Source organism: Pristiophorus japonicus, chromosome 14 (genome assembly GCF_044704955.1).
Source record: "Pristiophorus japonicus isolate sPriJap1 chromosome 14, sPriJap1.hap1, whole genome shotgun sequence".
Taxonomy (NCBI): domain Eukaryota; kingdom Metazoa; phylum Chordata; class Chondrichthyes; family Pristiophoridae; genus Pristiophorus; species Pristiophorus japonicus.
The window spans coordinates 100,964,280-100,988,182 of NC_091990.1; the positions used below are offsets into that span (position 1 = coordinate 100,964,280).

Genomic DNA, 23,903 nt, shown 5'->3' on the forward strand with positions numbered 1-23,903 from the left:
GACCTCTCAACTTCCCCTTCAGCATCCATTTGTCCTCGTGCTTCTTGAAGCGCCTTGGGATGTTCTTCTACATTATAGGTGCTCTATAAATGCCACCAGTTGTTGTCGCAACACCCTATTCTTTCTATCTATTAATTCTCCTATTGACAAAGTGGTGTCAGCATATCAACAAAAGCTCAACACAGATTACCCAGCTGGTTAACAAGAGTGCAGTAATCAGACCCCAGATCAACCTGTACCTGATGTGATTATATAAGTGTGTAAATGTATTGCCCATACAATGTACTGAGCCAAAACAATGCTGAGTTTCCTCGTTGCCAACCAGCCACTTTTTGCAGACGTCAGCTCCGAAGACCCATTTGCACTGTTCACGTGGAGGATGGCAAAGCAGCTAATGTAGGCTGCCTGAAGTCAGCCTCGGACCCTGTGGGTTATCGTAAACTGAGAGTCGAACCCAGCAGCTTCTCCCCAGTCTCACTCTCGCCCTTGACTCCCTTAAACTTACGTAACCAGAAAAAGGGCCCTGCATAGGTCAGAAACTGATTTCAAACCCACCAGCTCTGAACTGGGCTGGATGTGTTTCCAGCCTCAGTTCTGTTTGTAACTCAAAAAAACCCACAATGAACCCAATCACTAATGGCAGCCTCAAAATCCACAATCCCCGCTGTTTCAGAATTCACTCTATCTACTATGCTGATTTGCCAGTGAGATCATGCATGTACACAACACAGCACTGTATCCTGGGACCAATCCACTCCTGATATTTGTTGTGAAAATCTGAAAGACAATGTGCTCCCACAACCCAATCTAGGAATCAGCAGTTGATGTAGGGTAAGGGGCCTTGTCTGGAGAAGGAGATTGTTTTAAAAGTTTTGCAGCCCTGCTGGACACGCACTGATTCAGAGGCTGCTGGGTCTTTATAAAGCCATTTTCCCCATCTTTCTTCCCATTCGTTGCTTTAAATGCTAACCCCTAACCCTAACTGCTTTGAATTTTCCACCCAGCACCTTCTCCACAGTTCTACACAAAGTACACTGAGCGATACACAAATGCTCTCCCGTGTGAGCGGAATATTCTGGGTAAGATTGATCACCACTGTAAGTTCGAATCGGATAACTTGCAACCGGCTGCCTTTCATGTAGATGATAACGTCTTCAGCCCTGTTCACACTGTGCCTACAGCTGCCAGGAAAAAAACTGATCTGTGGTCAGATGGTCTTCTTCATAATCCACTCAACATGTGGGCACAGAAGAGGTTAGTTGTAGTAGATTATGGGACAACCTTACCAGTCCCAGATCAATACATTCCCAGCTCCCACGCAAACACAGTCCGCAGAAGTTTGGGACGGTTGACAATTAAGTGATTTAGCCTTTCAACAGCGATCGACCTTACCCATAATAAATTGTGGAATATTATCTAAAACACTAATAATACCCCAGAAACCCAATGTAATAAGAGGGAATTTATTCAGTTGCCTTGAAACAATGGTTTTTGATCAAAGGCTTTTATTTGGGGCTAGTTTTCAGTCATAAGTTGTTTACTGAATTGTCAGCTTTTTTTTTAAACTTATCATCAGAGTTTAGTAGGCCGACATGTCTGGAGTGTGCTGATCTGACCGGACGGCAGTTAACGTGTGCTTTACTGGAAAGTCTGTATGTGGACATCGGTGAGGACAGAAGTGAGCTTGGCTATCATGGCCAAACAGTCCATCAACAGTTACTGTCCAGGCTCACAAACGAAGACTGGACTGTTGAGTGAGGTATCTGTGAGCGGATGGTGAATGTACCCAAGCAAGAGTCAGCACCTTCAGAAGAATATATGAGAAAATTGGCCAAGAAGAAAATAAATACTCGAAGATCAGCACCATGGTCTGCTCTCAACCCCTGTAACATTTGGGACTTTTACCTATTCTGCCTAAGACGCACTTAATTTATTGTATGTTGCTGCAGTAAGGTCAGGTTCAGTTTACAAGGGGTTCACTGCTAGACATACATAAGCATGTTGGTTTACAATAGGATTGATCTCATTAGATACTATTCAGCCTGTCTTCCATAGGAGAATGGGCATGGCAACACATGCGAGATCACAGTATCCAGCTATATATAAAGGGTCTGTTGTTACAATCCCAGGTCACACCATAGATCAATGGGGACAATGAGATCTGGTTACGGGAGTGGCCAGTGATGCTGAACATAAAAGGATATCTACTGTAAACCCAATGCATTTCCAGCAATCCCAATTAATCAAACCCCTTCCACTCACTCCCATTGTACAGAATCCCAATGGGCCAAACCCCCCTTCCCATTCACTCCAATTCTTTAGAATCCTATTCGCTCCCACTGTACTGAACCCTTAGTGAAGCAAAACTTGGAGCAGCAAAAAGGACAAGTATCTTTAAAGCAGATTAGTCATGTTTGTTATGTTCATGGCGGGGGAGGGGCGGGGGGGGCATTACTTGATGGAGAGGCCTGATGACAGTCTGCTCCAGGGTGAAAACAAGGAAATCTCTCCATTGTGTTGGTAACATTACTTTAATTGGAAATTAATGCGTGAACACCTCTGTATTTGACTATTTTCAAACTCTGTTTCCCATAGAAAGTCTACTCACCGAGCAGCGGCACTGAAGACACGGGTTATCGTGTGGAATGAACAGAGATCTGTCAGTGTAGTTCACGCCATTAAACATGCAGCCTATGAAGAATAAATGGAATGCAAACATTTAATAACCCCCTAAAGTGTTACTGAGAAAATGATCACAACTTCTCCCTGAATGAGCGAGATTTGCAGAAGCTGAGCCATGGGCAGGGTCCATTTTAACCCAGAGAACTGTGCAAGTGAAGTCAGTTGTTTTGTACAGTGATTTGTATCTAGACAGGGAAAAATGAGGCAATCGTTACTGCCACTTCTTACTTGACAACACATTGGTTAGTTTGGTGTCAGCAAACCTCGAAATATGCATCAGTCCTGGAATTTTCTATTGAAGCCACTATTGACTATTCTCCAGAAAAGTACCTCAAAAAAGCTTTAAAAGTTGCTTTAAAATTATAAAAAAAATGTAATTCACAAAATAAAAATGTTATTTTTTTAAGTTACAGGCTGCAAACATTCTCAATCCTGTGTTATGAAAGTATTTTCCACTCGTAGGGGAATTTTTTACGTACTTGGATAGGGCCCTGGAGAAAACTGTTTGCAGCAGCAACAACACTGTTGCCAGAGGCATTGGTCATTACACGTGTGACTTCTCCAGCTGAGAGGCACAAGAGCGCTGAGGAGACTTTCATTGAATTAGTCCAAGTTTAAATATAGGTCTTGGATGTAAAAAGAATGTCTACTTATCCACTGTGCACACAGCCTCCCTTGACAATACAGCTCCTGCAGTTACATCTGCTGGATCACAAGTTTCAACTTGTCCACGAATAGATACCTTCTTCTCTTGTCACAGTGGTGCTTTCTCATTACTGCCGAAGCGTGGATCATTGAGGTGCAACTGCGATGAACTGGGTCCAAGCCCTCACCGTACAAGCAGTTACGAATACCACCCACTACTTCTTGCCATCAAAGCGTGCCTTTCCAAAATGGTCTTGGTTAACGATTCTTACCTTGACAGAGGGGGCAGCACTGTCCATCCTCTTTCACTGGATTAGTACATTCTCCCTGGGTCAAGCAGCTGATGAGAGTGCAGCTTATCGCTGTGTCCTGTACAAGAACGTTCAAAAGCAAATCATTAGGTTAAAGTCTCTGTTGATAGATCGTTATCATTCTTTCTGTCTCTACTGACAGAGTTTTGTCAAAGTTTTGTAGATGGCTTCTGGAACATCTGTTTAAATCCTTCCAGGAATTTCTGTTATCCTATTGGGGATGTCATTTCCCTCTTTTTTCCATTCATTTCTGTACTTGTTTCCCATTACAAGCATGTTTTTGGAGGAGGTATGGTTACCCAGTGTTGGCAGCTGCGGCCTGCTGGTTAGAAAAGGTCACATCTTCATCCCACGTCTCCACAGCAGTGTCTTGGTCATGCACTGGTTCCCGCTTTGGAGGAGGGCACAGACACTGTTGCTTCGACACACGAGAGAGGGAAGAATCAGTGAAAAGAAAAATGAACTTGTACTTATAAAGTGCCTCAGCACATCCTCAGGATTACTCAAAGTGTTTCAAAACCAATGAATTAATTTTGAAGCCCATTCACTGTTGTCATATAGGCAAACAGCAAGTGAGAAGAATGACCAATTAATCTGTTTTTGGCAGTGATGGTGAAGGAATCAACATCAGCCAGTGACCAAGTCACTGGTGTTCTATGTATTTCAGCATGATTGGTTGAAGCAGTTTTGGCAGAGTCCTGGTAGGACATTGTTGCCTGCATACTCTGTCAGCCGAGGTAAGATCCAGGGAAAAAGGGAGGGGGAGAAACTAAAGATCGGCAGGAATTAGCACCATGCACCCAACAGTTCGGGTCACAATAATGTGATTTACAGGGTTCTATAAAAGCTGCCATTACTTTTGGGCCAAATTAATGGCACACTATGTTACTCTCCACATATGCTAAATGTAAGTGTACTTTAAACCTTGTTACTGACCAAACACAGGCACCTGGTACAGGGATCTCCAGTAGGAACAATCTGCCCATGGCTGAACATCACGCCATCTTCATCTGCACAGCCTGAAGAAACAAATAACAGAAAATTAGAACTAGCAAATCCTAAGGCAGTAAATATTTAACATATCACATCAAGGGGCATGTAGGAAGTGCTATCAAGGACACAGTGTCAAGAAGCAGAGGATTTAGCGTGCCAAAGACTAAAGAGGTCACAACACCAAGGAGTGCAGGGACAGGGACATGGTATCAAGAGAATGAGGGACCATGGAGCCAAGGTGCAGATGTAATTCTGAGAGAGAATATAATGTGGACAGTGTTCAGACAGTGCCTGTTTCCCTAAGGGAGAGTACCATTAATACAGTGCCTGCATCTCTCAGGGAGTGACCCATTCAGATATTTCTGAGGGAGTGCATTGTTTAGCCAATTTTGTATCTTCATGGCAATTGTGCTTTTATTGTATGATTTTTAAAAATAATTGATCACTTCTGGTTTCTCATTTTGTTCTCCCCTTTGTCACGATGCTTACTGTGCTGAGATGGTAGCAGTGCGTGTTCTGCTCAAAATGTCACAGGTGAGAGAGTGGAGTGCACCAGTTCAAAATGTCACAGGTGAGAGAGTGGAGAGCACCAGTTCAAACTGTCACAGGACGGGAGAGTGGAGAGCACCAGTTCAAACTGTCACAGGAGCATCCAGTTGTGTCCCGGTAACTGCCCCCAAAGGAAGTGGAGTGTGGGAAATTGCACTCCGCTTCCATTGAGGGGTAGTAAGGCCAATTCTGCGGTGGGAGAAGGACTTCCACGCTGGGGGCTAAAATTCCCGGCCCCCCAAGGTTACCGCCCCCAAGATGGGAGCCTGTGTGGGGAGGCAGAGGGAAGACGGGGGCAAGGGATGGAGGGGAGAGTGGTGGAAGTGGGGGGCGGAGAAACCCAGGGTGGGAGACGGGAGGGGCCACATTACAGCGGAGGTCTGGGGGGGGGGGGGCGAAGTGTGTTGGAGGGGTGGGTCTGGGGGCTCTGTGCCTCGGTGCGGGGAGTGTTCGGAGTGGGATGGAAGGGTTGACTGCGCAGATGGCGGTTGGTGGATGTGGTGTGGTTGGCGTCGCTCCGGGGTGGCCGGGGCTGGGAGCTCAACATCCGGGGGTGTTCGGCATTTGGGAAGAATTCTGACGGGACGGGGCGGGTTAGGTGCGGGGGGAATGTTCCCAGTGTTGGGAGGGTCCGGAGCCTGGGGGGGGGGGAGCACGGTATTGGGATGGGGGGGTGGGCTGTTTGGGGCTGGGATTGGGAGAGACTTCTTCACTCAGGGAGTTGTTGGCCTGTGGGGTTCCCTGCCACGGAGAGTTGTTGATGCCAGTTCATTGGATGTGTTCGGGAGGGAGTTGGATGTGATCCTTGCGGCTGGGGGGGTCGGGGGTAGGGAGGGGGCGTGGTGCTGGGGTGGGTGATCAGCCATGATCTTGTTGAATGGCGGTGCAGGCTCGAAGGGCCGAATGACTTAATCCTGCACATATTTTCTATGTTTCTATGTTTCAAGCTGCTGGATTGCCATCCACAATGATCTGTGCGAGAACTCTGGGGACAGGGAACTTGCTTATAAATGAATGGGGAAAGACTAGCCTATAAACAGCCTGCTTACTGTATCCAGGTGTCAGTCCAATGCAATTATTAATACTATGATTCCATCACCAGTTCAACGTATATCATCAGAAATATGCAAGTGCAGTGTTTAAAACATTGAAAATTTTTGTTCTTGTCCACTAGCAGTCTGACTCTATTTTACAGACACATATTTTGCAGCAAATTAACACTCACAATCACTTCTGACCCCCTTCTGCTTACTGCGCGTGTGAGGTGGCCTAATGTCACTCAGTTCCTCATTGTCCATGTACCACTTATCCTGGAAATTTTCCTTTTGCCCGTGCACTTACTCAAGTCTTCCTGGACAACCTTGTCTTCGATATTCCCAGTGTCTAGTGAAGTAGCTTTGGCTGTTGCTGGTGGAGGAAGCACAGCTTGTGATTCGGAGATGCCCTGGGGTGCACTGGTGTCCATTTCTGCAGGATGTCCAGCTATTGCTTGTTCTGTTGGGACAATCCTTTGACTCTCAGGTGAAGCATTTAATCCCTGTGCCAACTTGCTCCTGACACTCCAGGGTACAATTCTATACAGGTTGTATTTCCTGGTTGCTGGCCTGGCTGAAGGAGCCAAGGATGTTACCCTGACCTCTGGGTCAGAGGTTGGCAGTTGAGCTGTTGCCCTCCTAGGGCTTCGGGAGAATCGCGTAGGTGCAGGTTTCTCGGGGATCGCGTTGTCTGTGATAGGAGGGTACAGTGCTGAGCTCTCAGTGGGACGTGAAGCCACTGACACTGAAACATAAAAGGAAAATTTAGTAAACAAGACCAGAGACCAAGAATTAAACTATTGTTATAGACATCACAAAGATATCAGACGAGTGAATTTATTTGGCCCATCTATTTCATCCTTCCATACGAAACTACGGTTTCAACCTGTCACAGCATCAAACTGCGACTTGAATGATTCCAGAGTTTTTGGTCTGCATTACCCTAAGAAGAGGAGGACTAATCATTCTTTGTTTAAATAAGTGCTTCCTGACATTAGTCCTGAAGTTGCAGTTTATACATAGGCCGGGAACTTCCACCAGACTGTTCCCATTTCACCACTGTTACTTTGTTGGAAGTCCAATGAAAATTGCGTTTGTGCATGGAAACAAGTATCACCACTGGAGCTGGAGCAGATCAAGGGAGTTCCCGACCCTATAACCCTTTACCCGACAGTTGTGACCGACCTTGAAATGATGCTCAGGATTTATGGTTCCAATTACACTTAGTATCTCAGGTGCCCCTGTAAGGTTCCATCTCATTCAATGCTCAAGAATCAGTTACCCACTGGAATGTAATCAAAGGGTTAAATGGATTTTTCTGGATGTAATCTGACTTTTTAAGTTTCTTGTGTTCCCATTGAGAAAGTTCCATTAGATTAGCTGTTGGAGAAGCTAATGATCTTCAGAGACAGTTTCAGTGATTACAGTACTTACGGTCAGGGCACATGGGGCAGCAGGTGCCAGGGACATGAAGCAGAGGTTGTTCACACTCTAACTCTGTGCAGCTGTCTCCTTTCCAGTCACACTCCACATTGCCTTCCTGAGGTGAGAGAAGCAGAGAGCAACATTATTGTAAAACTATCTCAGTGCAAATAGGAAGAACATTGAGCAGAGAGCTAATTTTGGACATGAAGTTAAGACATTGGGCTGGATTTTCGGCTTTTTGCATTTTTGCCCGTTTCCGGGCGCAATTCACGGTGGATTCAAAAATTTAGTGCTGGGTTAACATTAGCGCCAGAGCGAGCAATTTTTGCCAAATGAAAGTTCACAAGGAGTGTTAGCGTTAACTCTGACAATTTGTGTGCTGGAGCCGAAAGTTCCAACGCTTAAAAAAACGGTCGTTCTGCGCATGCGCAAAATGTATTTATTTATTTATTTTTCTTCCCGCGCTTCTGGTCTGCTGTCCGGTCGTAAACACTAATGCAGAGCGTGGCTGCACCTCATGCGCATTACACCCGGGGCTGAATCAGCCATTTTGCATTTGGATTTTGATGATGGAGGACAACAAATCTAGTCAGCGTGTCAGGCGATTCAGCCACGAGGCTAATGAAGCTCTAGTGGGGACTGTGGAGAGAAGATGGCAGGAGTTGCAACGTAGGGGTGGATCTAGATCTCTGCCATCTATTTTTAAAGGATTTGGAGGGAAATCGCTGAGTAAGTCTCTGCTTCAGACACTGTGGTCTGGAGTGGCACACAGTGCCAAAAAAAGTTTAATGATCTTTCAAGGGTCATTAGAGTGAGTACAATTTTAATTCATGCACTCCTTCATTACTTCAATTATAAATCTGACACACTATTTGTTCTCATAATGTTGCTGGCAGCACTCTGTGGGTTGCCTCCTAAAATGCATGACACATAGGTAGGCTTAGTTTGGCACCCTATTTGCCATGAATGATCTCTACACATTATTAAGATTACTTTCAGAGATCTCATAAGATGGCTCCACACTTCGATGTCCTCCTGATGAACCATGTGCAACTTCCAAGGCCATTAAACAGAAGACTGTATTACATTCAGACAGTATGGTATAAGTGCTTTGGTGGCTATCTGTGCCACAAGAGCAGATGGACCCTCTTGTAACCATTCCGATTTTCATCTTTGCAGGCCAAGAAGTCACACAATTGCTGGGAGCAGGTGCGGACAGGCAGCGGTCCGCCTCAGACCCTGCCACTCACCGACATCGAGGAGAGAGTGGCAGGCCTCATCAGTGTCTCAGGTTGGGCAGCTGCCACTAGGGGCACCGAACCCCGCTCGGAAACGGAGGGTAAGTCCTGCACACTCCCTGGCCTGGGTTGGGGCAATGTGATCAGTGTCTCTGGACTAGGGTTGGGTCAATGTCCTGCACAATCCCTGGGCTGAGTTGGGGTAATGTGATGCAGTGTCTCTGGACTAGATATAATGGAGTAGCGCTGGTCCTTCAAATGAGCCCGTACTATGCAATCTTCCTCAGGTCACCCTGCCCCTTCGCCTACTGCTCACCACTCGTCTGTTGCTTTCTACTTCCAGTTGACCAGTCATAGGCGCCGCATCCCTCTCATGAACCCTCCACGTCAGGCCATCGTCTGGAGGGGGAGGAGGAGGAGGAAGAGGAGAAGGAGAAGGTCACCAATCAGCCGACTGCAGCGCAGCTTCAATCCACCCTGTTTCACCACCGGCACTTAGCTCCTCTGAGGGCGACGTGACGTTCTCAGGGTTTGACAATTCTGAGGCTCCTGGGACTAGTGACGTGCAGCAATGCAGTTCTGGGGTCGAATCCCGTATGCCATCTCTCCGGAGGGTGAGTCAGCAAAGTCAGTCTGCTGACAGACAGGCAAACGTGGAACTGGACATGGTGGAAATGTCCAGGGAGAGCATACAGGTCAGTCATCAGCTCCTTGATGTCTTGGGTAGGATTCCCGCGAGCATCGACAGTCCCAAAGCGACCATTATGGAGGCAGATTGTCAGTGCGAACCGTGATACCTGCGCATCACAGGCACAAGCTCTACTTCAGCTTGGGCAGGTAATGTAGTCCATAAATTCTTCCGCCATACTCTGAGTTCCCCACTGGCACACCCAAACCCCAACCACCTGTGACTGGCGACGCCGATGAAGAGGCTTGCCAGTCAGAAGCCGGGCCTTCCACGCCACGAGCTGGTCCAGTGTGTCCCCAGGCTGCGTCTCCATTGTCACTCCCCCCAACACAGCAGCGCTCTGGCAACTTTGCTGCACATCATCTTGGTTAGGGGCAGCAAGTAGGGAGGGTGATAAGGGGAAGGGGGGCAAAAGCCAGTGGTAAAAAATAGTGGGGCAGGGGTTACTGCATTATGTTGTTGATGCTGGATGCATCGTATGTTTAATATCACACTGTTATGATGTTCTGGATTATGTTGTTGATAATGTTGATGAATGATCACACTGCTGGATGCAGCTAATTATTTTATGTTACTTTATTAAAGTTTCACAATGAAGGTTACATTACAAAGTTTACAATGTTACAATGTTTAGTAAGTTATTTTGTTCACCTTAACAATTCCTGTGTAGTGTCTCATTTGCAGAATAAGAGGGGGAAATAGTCAACATGGTGAGATAGAGTGGCCAGGCAACGGTCAAACGTGTCGTTCACTCTTCAATGATGAACTGCCGACATAAGGCTTTTGCAGCGGCGAAATATTCAGGATGCCTCCCCTGTGGTTGTGGTGAGGGTGGTGGTGGCATGAGTTCCTTGCCAGGCTGCTCTTCCTCATCTTCCTCCTCCTCCTCCCCCTCCCCTCTCTCCTGAGGTGGTCCTGCAATCCCCATTGGCAATTCCTGTCCCCTCATGATGGCTAAGTTGTGCAGTATGCAGCACACCACAATGAACTCAAGCTGCTGAGGGGAATACTGTAGGCAGCCTTCAGAGTGGTCCGGGCATTGGAAGTGCTGCTTGTGTGTGGCTGCATGGCTCTCATTATAGCGATGCTCAGCTTCTGTCTGAGGGTTCCGGAGGGGGGTCATGAACCAGGTGGCGAGGCCGTAACCTTTGTCCCACAGCATCCAGCTCTGGCCCTGTGGTTGACACTGGAACATGCCTGAGACAGTGCTCTCACGCAAGATGAAAGCATCATGGATGCTCCCTGGATATTGGGCATTGACTGCCATGATGTGCTGAGTATGGTCGCAGATGATCCTTTACGTTCATGGAGTGGAATCCCTTTCGGTTTTGGAAAACCTCAGCATTCTGTAAAGGTGTTCCCAGGGCGAGGTGTGTATAGTCAAGGTCACACTAGACCTTGGGGAAGCCAGCATATCGTCCAAAACCTACAACCCTCTCATTCTGGGTCTCCTTGGTAATTGGGAAGTTTATGAAGTCCATTCTACGTGCATACAGTGCATTAGTCACCTGGCGAATGCAACAATGCGTAGCGTGCTGCGAGATGGAGCCTATGTCCCCTGCAGATGCCTGAAAGGAGTCGGAGGCATAGAAGGCAAGTTCCACAGTCACCTTCACCTAAGGGCAGTGCCGCAATAGGCTTTAGGTCTGCCTGTAGGAGCTGGCATATCTCTGTGACCACCACATTTTGGAAGCGCAGTCTTCTAACACATTGTGTCTCAGAGAGCTGGAGGTATGAGTGATGTTCCCTGTAAACTCCCCATATGTCTGTGATCTCTTCAATTAAGTTGCAAATGATCATCAATAAGCCTTCTTTAAGCTCGCAGCCATATATAGCAGCCAGGTTTACTAGCTCCCGACATAGCATGGCCCCCATCTTTTAAAATGTCCTCAAATGTCCTTTAAAACAAACTAAGAATTCATATAAACTTCACAATCAAAAGTATGCAGTAACGCAGCGTTATTCTCCCAATTCTGTTAATCACAACTCCAACTTTCTGCTCCGTGTTCAAGATGGTGCCGTTAGTGCCTGGTGTTCCCGGGGTCCAACTGGTTTTTCTTGGAGGATTCTCGGGTGGGTGCTAAATCAGGCTAAATGCTTGAAAGTTCTGCCTGGGGCACACGCAGCGATGCACGATGATTTACGTTATCCAAACGCTCAAAACATTCCAGGCGGAATTTTCGCCACCGCAAAACCATTGGCGAAAATTCCGCCTGGGCGCAGAATTTTGTGCACCTCGTTTCATGCCCCAAAAAATCATTTTTGCGACCCGCAGAGGAACTAAATGGGGTGCAAATGAAAATCCGGCCCTTAGCACCTGACCTACGAACTTCTGGCCTGTGCGGTGTTTACTTTTTCCAAGGGGGATTCCTGATCTTCTGAATTTGAAGTCAAAGCTTATAGTCCCGAGGTACACAGAAAGATCAAATCACAGCCTTTGGAGCTGTGGGGGAGACACGTGGCATTTTGACATGCTCTCTTCGATGGAAATGACAAAGAAGAGTAGCATCCCAAAGGAAACTTATTTGATTAAAATTGGCATCCTCGGCTGAGTTTCGGTAGAGTTTATACCAGTTACTATGTTTTGTAAAAATTGGTTCACAGGATGTGGGCATCGCCAACATTTATTGCCCATCCGTAATTGCCCTTGAGAACCACTGCAGTCTTCTTTGTAGCAGTTTGTTGCAACTGAGTGGCTTGCTGGGCCAGAGTCAACCACATTGCTGTGGGTCTGGAGTCACATATAGGCCCGACCAAGTAAGGACGGCAGATTTCCTTCCCTAAAGGATATTAGTGAACCAGATGAGCTTTTATGACAAACCAATAGTTTTAAGGTCACCATTACTGACGGGAGCTTTTTATTCCAGATTAATTTAATTAACTGAATTTAAATTCCCCAGCTACCGTGGTGGGATTTGAACTCAGGTCTCTGGATCATTAGTCCAGGCCTCTGAATTACTAGTCCAATAACATAAACACGATATTACCGTTCGAGAACTGGCACATGCAGTTACCGTATGTGTTACAACACATGAAAACACCAACATCATGGCAGTCCACTTATGGTCACTCCAGATCATGTGTTTTTACAAAAACCAATGGGGTGCTGCTTTTTGCTGTTTGTGTATTGTGACTGTGGAGCGCCCACAGGAACCCCCTTAAAACTACTGTCCGAAGCACAACATATTCATATTTTCTCAAGTATTCAGTGTAGTCAATTTAGAATTAACTTTGTCTTTACAAAATTGCCCCTTGAAACCAAAACTGACCTACATAACTACCTCTGAGACGTAATAACCAATGGTAACCTTCTTTTAATAGTGCGAATTTGATTACTGCTGTGAATAATTATTACAAATAGCAATAATTTTCTGACTTTCTGTCTATAAGTAGGTTAATTCTAACAGCAAAGATCGAACTATAACTATGTTTTCCTGAACTCCCTGCCTCCCAGCTTGAACTGCCAAGACCGACTTTTTTTTTCAGTGGCAGAATTGCAGTCAGGATAATTTTAGCTTCTTAAATTTGAGCCCTCTCGCTATTTTGCTGATGGTCACCTCCCTCTTGCCTGTGTCTGGCCTTTGAGAACTGTCGCCATAAGTACACATCACTGGTGGTGGGTTTATTTCACGCAGGCGAAGAATGAATCAGCCCCATAGTGGAGATTGCTCCGTGGAGTCACTCTTCAGTCATATGCTTGAGAGGCCCTGGCCAAATCAGAGCTGCAGAGCTTAGGGAGTTGGTCTGAAGCACTGTTGCACTGGAGTATTGAGTTTGGTGAATTCTCAGCAGGTTTGGTTGGTGCCTCACAGCTCACCATCAGGAAGAAACAATACCTGTGGGTGGCCCATCTCACTATTCAGCATCTCCTTTAACCAAGCTCCAATCCAACATTGTGGAAGAACGTGAGAAATCATGGCATTAGAAGAGGCCACTCACCAACCAAACCAACTCCTTCCATATACATGCTAGCCTATTATGAACTCTATCTCACCTATTTAATCTCCCGAGAGAAAGCTCTGTGAAAATAACCCTTGATTCTCAAATTTAAAGCAAAACTCCATTATCTTCATCGATCATTATATCCCCACTGTTCAACCCGGGTCAGTAGTGTAGGAACCATCATGCCCAATGGAATATTTGATCTGCTCAGTCGATACCTATCCCCATAATCAATCTCTTTCTCAACAGGGTATTTAACAAGATTTTTTTTTCAGTGTTAACTGCTTCAGCCTCAGCTGCTTTTCCTGTGCGTTTGTTCCACAGGACCATTGCTCTGGAGAGATACAGTTCCTTCTATTGTTTAGCATCAATTAAAGCTTGTGACTTTTAAGCCTTTGCCTTTGAATTCTGCGCTCACAGTTAAAGTGAAACAGCCTGTTTCCATCTACTTGATCACCCACTGGGATCGCACCTACCGTACAGAGACACACAACACAGGGATCTGCAGCCGAGATGTAATACCCCCCATCTTCCAGAATCTGACCTTCGTACAGACACACTATGGAAATAAAAATAAACACATAGGCTAGAAAACACAGTAATAGTCAATCACATGCCAGATGTAAAAAAATGTAAAACTCACATCACGTACCAGACAGCAGATTATAATATGTTCAAGCACCAGATTAAAATACATTGAACCAGTAACACAACAGATTAAAAAATGCTTAACCAGTCCAGCACCAGATTTAATACATTCTATCATCCGTCACACACCAGATTTAAATATGGCAGGCTTGATGGTATGTCAGTAACATTCGATGATTCTATAGGGGGAATTATAACTGCTAGGCAGTTAGTGGTTGGAACTTGTGGGCAGGTTGTCTGGGAGATGCTGTGACAGGATGATCTGAATAGCTTGGCCTCATTAACATTAATGCAGCGAGCTGCCTGTCTGAAATGTTCATCCAGAGGCAGCTCACTGGATTAAGACCGATGAATATCGGGCAGCCCGCAAACCATCCACCAGCACTCAGCTAAGTCGTCGGGGAGGGATGGGGGTGGATTTGCAAATGCAGAAGAGGAAGTGCGCCCAAGGAAACAGTGGCTTAAATGTTCTTTTAGACCCGGTGGAGCATTCCTGTTCCTCCTGGCCCCACAAAAGTAGGTTTTACACATAGTTGTAAAGATCACACTTTCTTGTTCGTCAGGTTTTACTGAGTGAAGCATCTGCGACTGATGCTCTGCTCGGTAGGTTGGTAGGTCGGTAGGTCGTTAAAATACCTTTGGGGTCCTATGTACATCAAAAGGGATGAGCAAAAAATGCTGGCCTCACCAGCGACTCCCACATCCCAGGAACAAATACTGTCTCCCCTGCTAGTGAATGCAGACACTGTCGGATCTTACCTGAACAAGTCGGGCAGCATTCACCAGGCACAGAATGGGGGTGGTCACAGGAAGGCGGGTCACACATCACAACTTCACAGCTTACTTGTCCCAGCTGTTCGAGAGAGACAGACAGGGAATGAGAGGGTGGTATGGAGAGAGAGCGCGAGATACAGAGAGAGGTGATGGAGATAGGGAAATAGAATGATAAAGAGAGACAGACAGAGACATAAACAGATGGCGAGTCAGAGAAAGAGACATACACAGAGAAATGTGAATAATCATAAAGCAGCATTTCCCAGAAATGGCAAGAGAGATGGCAAAATAAAACATTACAGCACCTACGATTTCACAAAACATTCCATTAGCAAAGACCTGAACTCTGCTCCTAGCTTTAATTCAAATAATGTTAAATACGGATTGTCAATAATAAAACTTCTAAAGCCAGCATTCACCAATACTGGGCTAGTAGTTAATTTGGGACAAAATGCTCATTTTTAACCTATGTCCAGTTTAACATAAGCACCAGTTAGATGTATAGCAAAGGTGTCTCTACTCTGGCCCGTGAAACACTCAGCTACAACACAGGTCAGCTGCAGATTAAAGCAACCCCTAAACCATCAATACTGACTATGCAACTCACAATAACATTCAGCTTTCTTACTATGATTTAGTCTCTATCTTATCTGATGTGCAGTCGTCTCCTGCTCACTATGTGTTCCAGTTCTTATTCTGAAACTATGCCCCATATTTCTAGATTTCTCCAGGAAGGGAAAAATCCTCTCTGCATCCACCCTGTCAAGCACCCTCAGAATCTTATATGTTTCAATAAGACCACCTCTCATTTTTCTAAATTCCAATGAGTATAGGCCCAACCTACTCAACCTTTCTTCATAAGACAACCCTTTCATCTCAGGAATTAACCAAGTGAACCTTCTCTGTATTGCCTCCAATGCAAGTATATCCTTCCTTAAATAAGGAGACCAAAACTGTACACAGTACTCCAGGTGTGGTCTCACCAATGCCCTGTACAGTTATAGCAGGATTTCTCTGATTTATACTCCATCCTCCTTGCAATAAAGGCCAACATTCCATTTGCTATCCGAATTACATGCTAACTTTGTGTGTGTCATGTACGAGGTCCCCCAGATCCCTCTGTACCGCAGCATTTTGTAGTCTCTCTCCACTTAAATAATAATTTGCTTTTTTATTCTTCCTACCAAAGTAGATAACCTCATATTTTCCCACATTATACTCCATCTGCCAAATTGGTACCCACTCACTTAACTTACTTATATCCCTTGCAGTTTCTTTGTATCCTCCTCACAACTTGCTTTTCCACCTATCTTTGTATCATCAGCAAATTTGGCTACAGTACACTCGCTCTCTTCATCCAAGTCATTAATATAGATTGTAAATAGTTGGGGCCCCAGCACTGATCCCTGCAGCAACCCACTAGTCGCTGTTTGCCAACCTGAAAATTATCCATTTATCCTGACTCTCTGTTAGTTAGCCAATCCCCTATCCATGCTAATATATTACCCCCAACCCCACGAGCTCTTTTCTTGTGCAGTATGCTTTTATATGGCACCTTATCGAATGCCTTCTGGAAATCCAAATACACCACATCTACTGGTTTCCCTTTATCCACCCTGCTCGTTACATCTTCAAAGAACTCTAGTAAATTTCTCAAACACAATTTCCCCTTCATAAAACCATGTTGACTGCTTGATTGTATTAAGATTTTCTAAATGTCCTACTACTACCCTAATAATGGATTCCAGCATTTTCCCAATGACAAATGTTAGGCTAACTGGTCTATAGTTTCCTGCTTTCTACCTTCCTCCTTTCTTGAAAAGGGGCGTTACATCTGCGGTTTTCCAATCTACTGGGACCTCTCCAGAATCCAGGGAATTTTGGAAGATTACAACCAATGCATCCACTATCTCTGCAGCCACTTCTTTTAAGACCCTAGGATGCAGGCCATTAGGCCCAAGGACCTTGTCTGCCTTTATTCCCATTAGTTTGCTTCTAAATCTTGCAGCAAGAATCAGAGATCATTTCCAAACTCACTTGGCAGTTGCACTGGTAGCAGGGTCGATTTTCAGGCTGAAATGACTGGCCATTGGTGACCTTCCTCCCTTCATAGTTGCAGTCTGAAAGGGAAGGACCATGTGAAAGGTGAAATCGGCCACAATAGAGATGAACCCAGTATCTAAACACTCACTTCAGTGTCAGTGACTGTTCACCATGAACTAAGCAATCCTTCCATTCAAAGCACTCCATTAAACTACACTGAGGCTTAAGGCTGAGGTCTATTGATACGGATACACCGCTCAGTTTGGGAGCGTTCCTCTATGCGAGAGTTTGCGCTCATGCAGCTCTGACAGAGGATAGAAATGGGTGGCCTGCACTGTGACCTCCATCAATCGGAGAGGTGTGTAAATTCAGCTGGCGATGACGCTCGTGCAATTTCCCTTCACTCCCTTTGCGGAAGCAGTTCTGCATAGCGATACCTCGGAGACCAGGAACTCGTGGAATCAGGGAACATGTGCGCACAGCCACTTACCAACTCATCATACCGCACTTCGCATATTCAATCACATATTAGGTAATTCTAAATACAAAAATAGGGCCCAACTTTCAAAAATCTCAGGACATGCCAGGTCCTCAAGAGGATGTGCCTGGAGCATATGCTGGGCAGTGAGGGAAGCAGACATCAGGAGAAGGTTCTGGGTAGTGAGGGAGGCAGACAGCAGGAGAAGGTTCTGCGTAGTGAGGGAGGCAGACATTAGGAGAAGGTTCTGGGTAGTGAGGGAGGCAGGCAGCAGGAGAAGGTTCTGGGTAGTGAGAGTGACAGACATTAGGAGAAGGTTCTGGGTAGTGAGGGAGGCAGACATCAGGAGGAGAAGGTTCTGGGTAGTGAGGGAGGCAGGCAGCAGGAGAAGGTTCTGGGTAGTGAGAGTGACAGACATTAGGAGAAGGTTCTGGGTAGTGAGGGAGGCAGGCAGCAGGAGAAGGTTCTGGGTAGTGAGAGTGACAGACATCAGGAGAAGGTTCTGGGTAGTGAGGGAGGCAGACATCAGGAGAAGGTTCTGGGTAGTGAGGGAGGCAGACATCAGGAGGAGAAGGTTCTGGGTAGTGGGAGAGACAGAAAGCAGAAGGTTCTGGGTAGAGCTGTGAGGGTGACTGGTCATAAGCAGCAGCCGCGTCCTTCAGAATCAAAAGACAATTAACTCTGACCTCTTTCCTACACCTGCTGTGACAATTCTCAGTCAGAATATCTTTTCACCCAATGGACCACAGAACAAGAAACATGGACTACTTTGGTGTGAGCAACTGAATTATTATCAGTGGGGATACTGTCATTCCCCAGAATGCTTCCGTAATCCTGTCATTTTGCCAATGTTTGGTAATTCACCCCTTCATATGTTGGGGATAGTGACTCTTAGCAAGCAGTTCCCCTGAATGTGTTATCACCAATCATTGTTTAAACAAAAACATTCTAAACATTCCACAGAATTAGACAACGATGCATTAATTCAGTATATTGAAGCTCCGCTACACCACATCACACAACTGGCTATCAGGTGGTGGGTTGTGGGTTCAACCTTGTAACCCCCACCTCCTGAGTTTTCAATTACAGCCACATCACTGCACAGAAACAGAAGAAATGGAAACTAGGAAGAGATTCTCCAAGTGCATCTCTCCTTCCCACTGTTGCTCATCCTGTTTGATGACATTATAATTGGCGCATATGCAAAACATCCTGATCAAAAAATAAATATATATAAATTTTTCCCAATTATCTACGCCAGTTTTTTGGCGTGCACCGTTTTTTTTGGAGCAATTAAAATCTCCAAGTTTCCCCAAAGTTTCTGCACTAGCGTAATTCACTTAGGTATGATTTGTTTAGGCCACAATTTTTTTTACCTCCATTGGGAGTGTAACCTGCTACCCGCGCCAAATCTGGCCATTTAAGCAAGTTTGGCCAACTACGATTTTTTTTTTTAAAAAAAGACGGCGTACATGACTGCTCTGAAAAACCTTTGGGCGGTTAACAAAATCAGTGCAGGTAAGTGAATCAGCGCAGAAGATCCAGTTCCACGGCCGGGACAGCAGACAGGGAGAGAGAGATGGGGGCGGGGGGACATTCGGTCAGGGCTAGGAGCGGCATCGGCTCCGGGGGAGGGAGGCCTTTCGGCCTGGGATAGAAGTGACACCGGGCACCGGCAGGGGAGGGAGGTCTTTCGGCCCGAGCTAAGAGCGTTACCGGGCACCCTCGGGTGGGGACAGGAGGGGGGCCTTTCCAATTCATACAGTTTACAGGATAAGGATAGACTTTTGGCATAAAAGACTCTTTAATATTTTCATGTTGGTAAACTGCTGCCTTAGATAGCTACAATGTGCAAGGTGCTTGTGCGGGTTGCTGTGAGCTGGCCAGAATGTGTTGTATGTTTCACTTTCCAGTCTCAGTCTGCAGTGTGTCCCTCATTAGGCTGGCAACCTGATCTTTTTGGCGCATATCTTAGGCTCCACCCACGGAGTTTAAGGACAATGTGCACTGGCCCACATTCACAAGTGGAAACTTTCAACTTTTGATTTTGGCATAGTCGGGCCCCTCAAAAATTGGGCATACATACCCCAAGCATACATACATGACAGGTTGTCTCTTGTCAATCCCCTTGTGACCAGACACAGTGGAAAGAATTTTAATGTGGAGCAGCGCATGCGTTGAGGTGCGGGTGGGAGTTTAAGTTTATGGAAAATGTGAGGGTGTCCGGAAGCCAGCTCCAACCCGACGTCCGCGATTAGGTCGGACATGTTCGGATGTTTGTGTGTAACCCCCTCGGGAGAGGTGGGTTAAGCAATTTAAATATGCAAATCGCTGGATTGCAGCAAGATTTCAATGTACTTTCAGATTCAACGGCGCATTCTGGGTTTCCTGGGCTTCCTGAAATTCGCCACTGAAACCAAGGTGAGAATACAAAGCAAGATCACGAGGCTCATTAAAAGTCAAGCAAATAATGCAATAAGAAATCAGTGTTACAGCTGCCTTCTTACCAACTGCTGGGAAAGGGTTTGTTCACAGTACTTATGGTGAGAGGTTAGTTTTACATTGTGGACATTTTGAGACCAAGATCAGGATGGGTGGCGCCTTGGTTGCCTCAGATTGGACTTCGGGTGAGGAGCAAGATGACCATCAGCAGCAGCAACAACTTGCTGCAGAGAGACCTACAGGTGGTCAGCAGAGCGGGGAGCAGCAGAACGGACGGGCTCGCAGGAGGCACTACCCAGGAAACAGGGTGTACAGGCAGAGGCTCAGCTTCCTTCACCTCTCTGAAGAGCAGTGCTTCCAGAGGCTGAGGTTGTCACGTCAGGTGGTGGCAGACATCTGCAGCCTCCTAGAAGACCTACTCCAACGTATTACTAGCTGCTGTAAAAGTGACAAACACCCTCAACCTGTTTGCCTCCAGATTCTTCCAGGGCTCTGCTGGAAACATATCCAGGATCTCCCAGTCGGCTGCACACAAATGCCTAAGGCAGGTCACTGATGGGTTGTTTGCAAGGGCCGGCAATAATGGATTCAGTTTTTTTGCACTGTGAAAATGCTCTGATTGGCTCTCCATCAGATTGCTAATTGGTCTCCTTGGAGGATAAGCCATACCCAGAAGTTTCTCTGGAATGTGTAATTGAAACCGCCCAGCCCAAGTTCAGAGTGACTTTGCAAAGTGTAATTCGAGCCATTCTGACTTCAGAACCCAGAGATGATAGAGCTCCACCAACCCAGCGAAAGCCTCCCAAGTTCCTGACCCCATCTCAGCCCAAGTGCATGCCTTCCCCCAGCCGAAGTTCCTGACCCTATCTCAGCCCAAGTGCATGCCTTCCCCCAGCCGAAATTCCTGACCCCATCTCAGCCCAAGTGCATGCCTTCCCCCAGCCGAAGTTCCTGACCCCAACCCAAGTTCATCCTTCCACCCCAAGTTCATCCCCACCCACCCCATCAGCCCAAGTTCCTGACCTTACCCCCCAAGCCCTCGCCATAGATGGGGCATTATATGTGGGTCACGGATAGTTAACAGGTTTATTGGGTATGAAGTGAATAGTGTCATGACTTCCAGATTTCATCCACTCCAACGATGTCCCTTGTCACACATGCACTGAGCTTTCCAAGAAATCGGGTGTGGGTGTAAAAGGTGTTGGAAGAATGTGATATGTCTTCCCTGAGTTCCCTCCGATCCCCCCTCCGACTTCCCCCCTCTCTCTCACTCCCGCCTCCCTCCAATCTCTCTTTTCCCCACATCTCTCTCTCTCTCTCCACCCTCCTGTTTCTCTCCCCCTCCCCCCATGTCTCTCTCTCTCTCCTCCCCAATCTCTTTCTCACTCCCTGCACCCCCCCCATCTTTCTCTCACTTGCCCGCCCCCCTGCCTGTCTTTCTCTCTCTCTTCCCTCCCCATCTCTCTCTCTCTCTCTGCCCCCCCACCGTCTCTCTCTCTCCCGTCCCATCTCTCTTTCCCCCACCGTCTCTCTCTCTCTCTTCACCCCCATCTTGCTTTCTCTCTCTTTACTCCCTGTCTCGCGCTCTCTCTCTTCCCTCCCCGTCTCGCTCTCTTCCCCCCACCCTTGTGTCTCTCTCTCTCCCCACCACTCCAGTGTGTGTCTCTCTCTCTCTCTCTCACCCCGCCCGCTGCCTCTCTCTCCCACCCGCCCGCCACACCTCTCTCTCTCCCTAAACAGGATAATGATGATGTGCTGTGGCAAGTATTGGAGCGGCAGGAGGAACAAGGCACTGAACACAAAGCACCTGAGGACAATACCAAGGGGCAGGAGGGATAGCAATCCTAACACAGCACCAGCTACCCTCATTGCTGCCTGGGCTGCTGGCGACTCCCTTATGTAAGGTTCAGTTAGTTACAGAGCACTGGACCCATGTTACAAGCACATCCAATAGCATATCTCATTTCCCTTCAGCACCCCCCTCCCAATCCCAACAACACACAGCAGTCAAGCTACCAACCAACCACCCCATTGCACATCACCCCATTGTCCCCGTCAATTCATGTCTTCCTCTTCATCCATAAGCAAGTGAAAAAGCGAGTTGTGAGCAATACGGAAAAGTGGTGCAAAGTAATACATTGTGTGTGATTCTACTAAAGAACTGAAACTTAACATAACATTTTCTCATACACCCATGTGGATATTCTTGTGCAACTACAAAGCTTTACTCTTCCTTTTTCTACCACTCCTACGTGGTGCAACTTGGCTTGAGCAAAGGTATAGGCAAGCTGCTCTGACTGCTAAGATGCTCTTGGTTGATGACCTCTAGGTTTTGGAGCCGGTGAGGGCCCCACCCCACCTGTGCAGGGGCAGACCCGGTCATCGGGATATGAGGCAGCATGTTGGGTACTGGCTGAGGCTGGGGCAACGGTTGAGAAGTGGGAGCGCTTTGAATAGAGTCCCTACTTCCATGTTTCCTTGCAGCATCATCTGTCTCATGGGCCAGCCGCACTTTACTCCTACCATTCTGCTGGAAAGCAGCTTGGTGCAGATCAGTGACGCGTTGTAAGGCCAAGGTGCCCATCATCATATTTAGGGTGCCTGAAATGTCAGCATCCATAGTCTGCACAGACATGGTCAAAACCTGCATGGACCCATTTGATTGCCACATCTGATGTTTCACGGAGTTGGTCACTCTATCCATAGAAGAAGTCACCCCGCAATGCCCTGCGACACTAAGCCACTTATGCTGGAGGTGGACTCCTCCATCCTATCTGCAATTGTGGACAGTGTGCTTGGAAGGCCGGTCAGCATGTTGCACACTTTCTGCTGCCTCTCAATGATTATCCATTTCATCAATGACCCCTGGGGTACAGTATCTGTGTCCAGCTGAGCAAAGCTTAGAAAAGGCGGCACCCTCTGATGCGGACTCTCCACTGCTGTCCCTGTCACCACTACCTGCTCCTGTTCACTTGTGAACTGTGAGTCATGAGGTGAAATCCCAACTGTCTATGAGGTCCTACTGAAGTGCAATTATCTGCACTGGTGCATGGTAAGTAGGAGTCCTGTGATGGTGTACCCTCAGAACGAATCATCTCCTCTGAGAATTCATCGTTCACGAGGTCCATGGACTCCGGCTGCATATGTAAAGATCCTGGTGGAGAGAAAAGACATGAATCAGTCCTGGAAAGGCAAGAATAATGCAACTCATCATTCTGAAGATGATCATATTTCATTTGCTGCTGAAATTAAATCAACATGAGTGTTGCATGACAAATGAGTTGCTGATATTTAGTGGTCTCAGGTATCTGGGAGGTCCCCATTTATCCATCTTAGATGGCCAGGGATGCTGAAATTCTACTGATCTCTAGCGTTTTCTCCTCTGCATTCGTCAGATGTAAGATTTGCGAAGCCTACCTCCAGTTCTCTACATCGCCATTGTGTCTTGCACTCTCTTCTCCTGCAATGGGGGAAAGAACAAAGCTACGAGTGACTGTAATGGCATGTGTTGACCTGATGGATGTCTTACATTTGGTGAGGGCGACTATCGGGGAGAAGCAAGAAATTGCATAAGGATGAGGGTGAGTGACAGAGGTGGATGGATAGATTGGGGTGTGAGGAAGTGCATCGAAAGAGAAAGATGGGTGGGCACGCAAGGTAAGTGGGTGTGAGGAATGATGTGATGCAGTAGACTTGACAAGGCAGAGTGAGGCTGGTGGGGGAAGGGGGTGATAGTAAGTAATGCGCACAGCAGAATGTAAGTGAATGTGCCACTGTACTCACCTTTCCTGACCTGCTTAGGCCATTAAAGTGCTTCCTGCACTGATGCCAGGAGCGTTGCACCATGCTCCTGACCTCCAGCTACACCTTCTTTGTGGCAGCAGCAGGTTTCTTCCTCCTGATGCTCGGGAAGAGTATCTCGTTCCGACTCCTCACTGCCCCCATCAGTACATCGAGGGAGGTGTCATTAAAGCAGTCCAAAGCCTTTGTGTGTCCCGAGTCCATTGTGAA

The 23,903-nt window shown here is 46.7% G+C and overlaps 1 protein-coding gene across 9 annotated transcripts in view; it reads right to left on the minus strand.

The window, feature by feature from the left end:
* LOC139280002 (kielin/chordin-like protein) overlaps positions 1 to 23,903 on the minus strand; it is a 531,474-nt gene that overhangs the window by 51,936 nt on the left and 455,635 nt on the right. For all 9 annotated transcript variants that reach the window (XM_070899412.1, XM_070899417.1, XM_070899413.1 and 6 more), the window contains 8 exons: positions 16,967 to 17,049; positions 14,915 to 15,008; positions 13,984 to 14,066; positions 7,649 to 7,754; positions 6,522 to 6,959; positions 4,575 to 4,657; positions 3,600 to 3,696; positions 2,609 to 2,691 (listed from right to left, as the gene is read on the minus strand). In XM_070899412.1, coding sequence (XP_070755513.1) covers positions 2,609 to 2,691; positions 3,600 to 3,696; positions 4,575 to 4,657; positions 6,522 to 6,959; positions 7,649 to 7,754; positions 13,984 to 14,066; positions 14,915 to 15,008; positions 16,967 to 17,049 — 1,067 coding nt within the window. The remainder of the gene's footprint in view (positions 1 to 2,608; positions 2,692 to 3,599; positions 3,697 to 4,574; positions 4,658 to 6,521; positions 6,960 to 7,648; positions 7,755 to 13,983; positions 14,067 to 14,914; positions 15,009 to 16,966; positions 17,050 to 23,903) is intronic.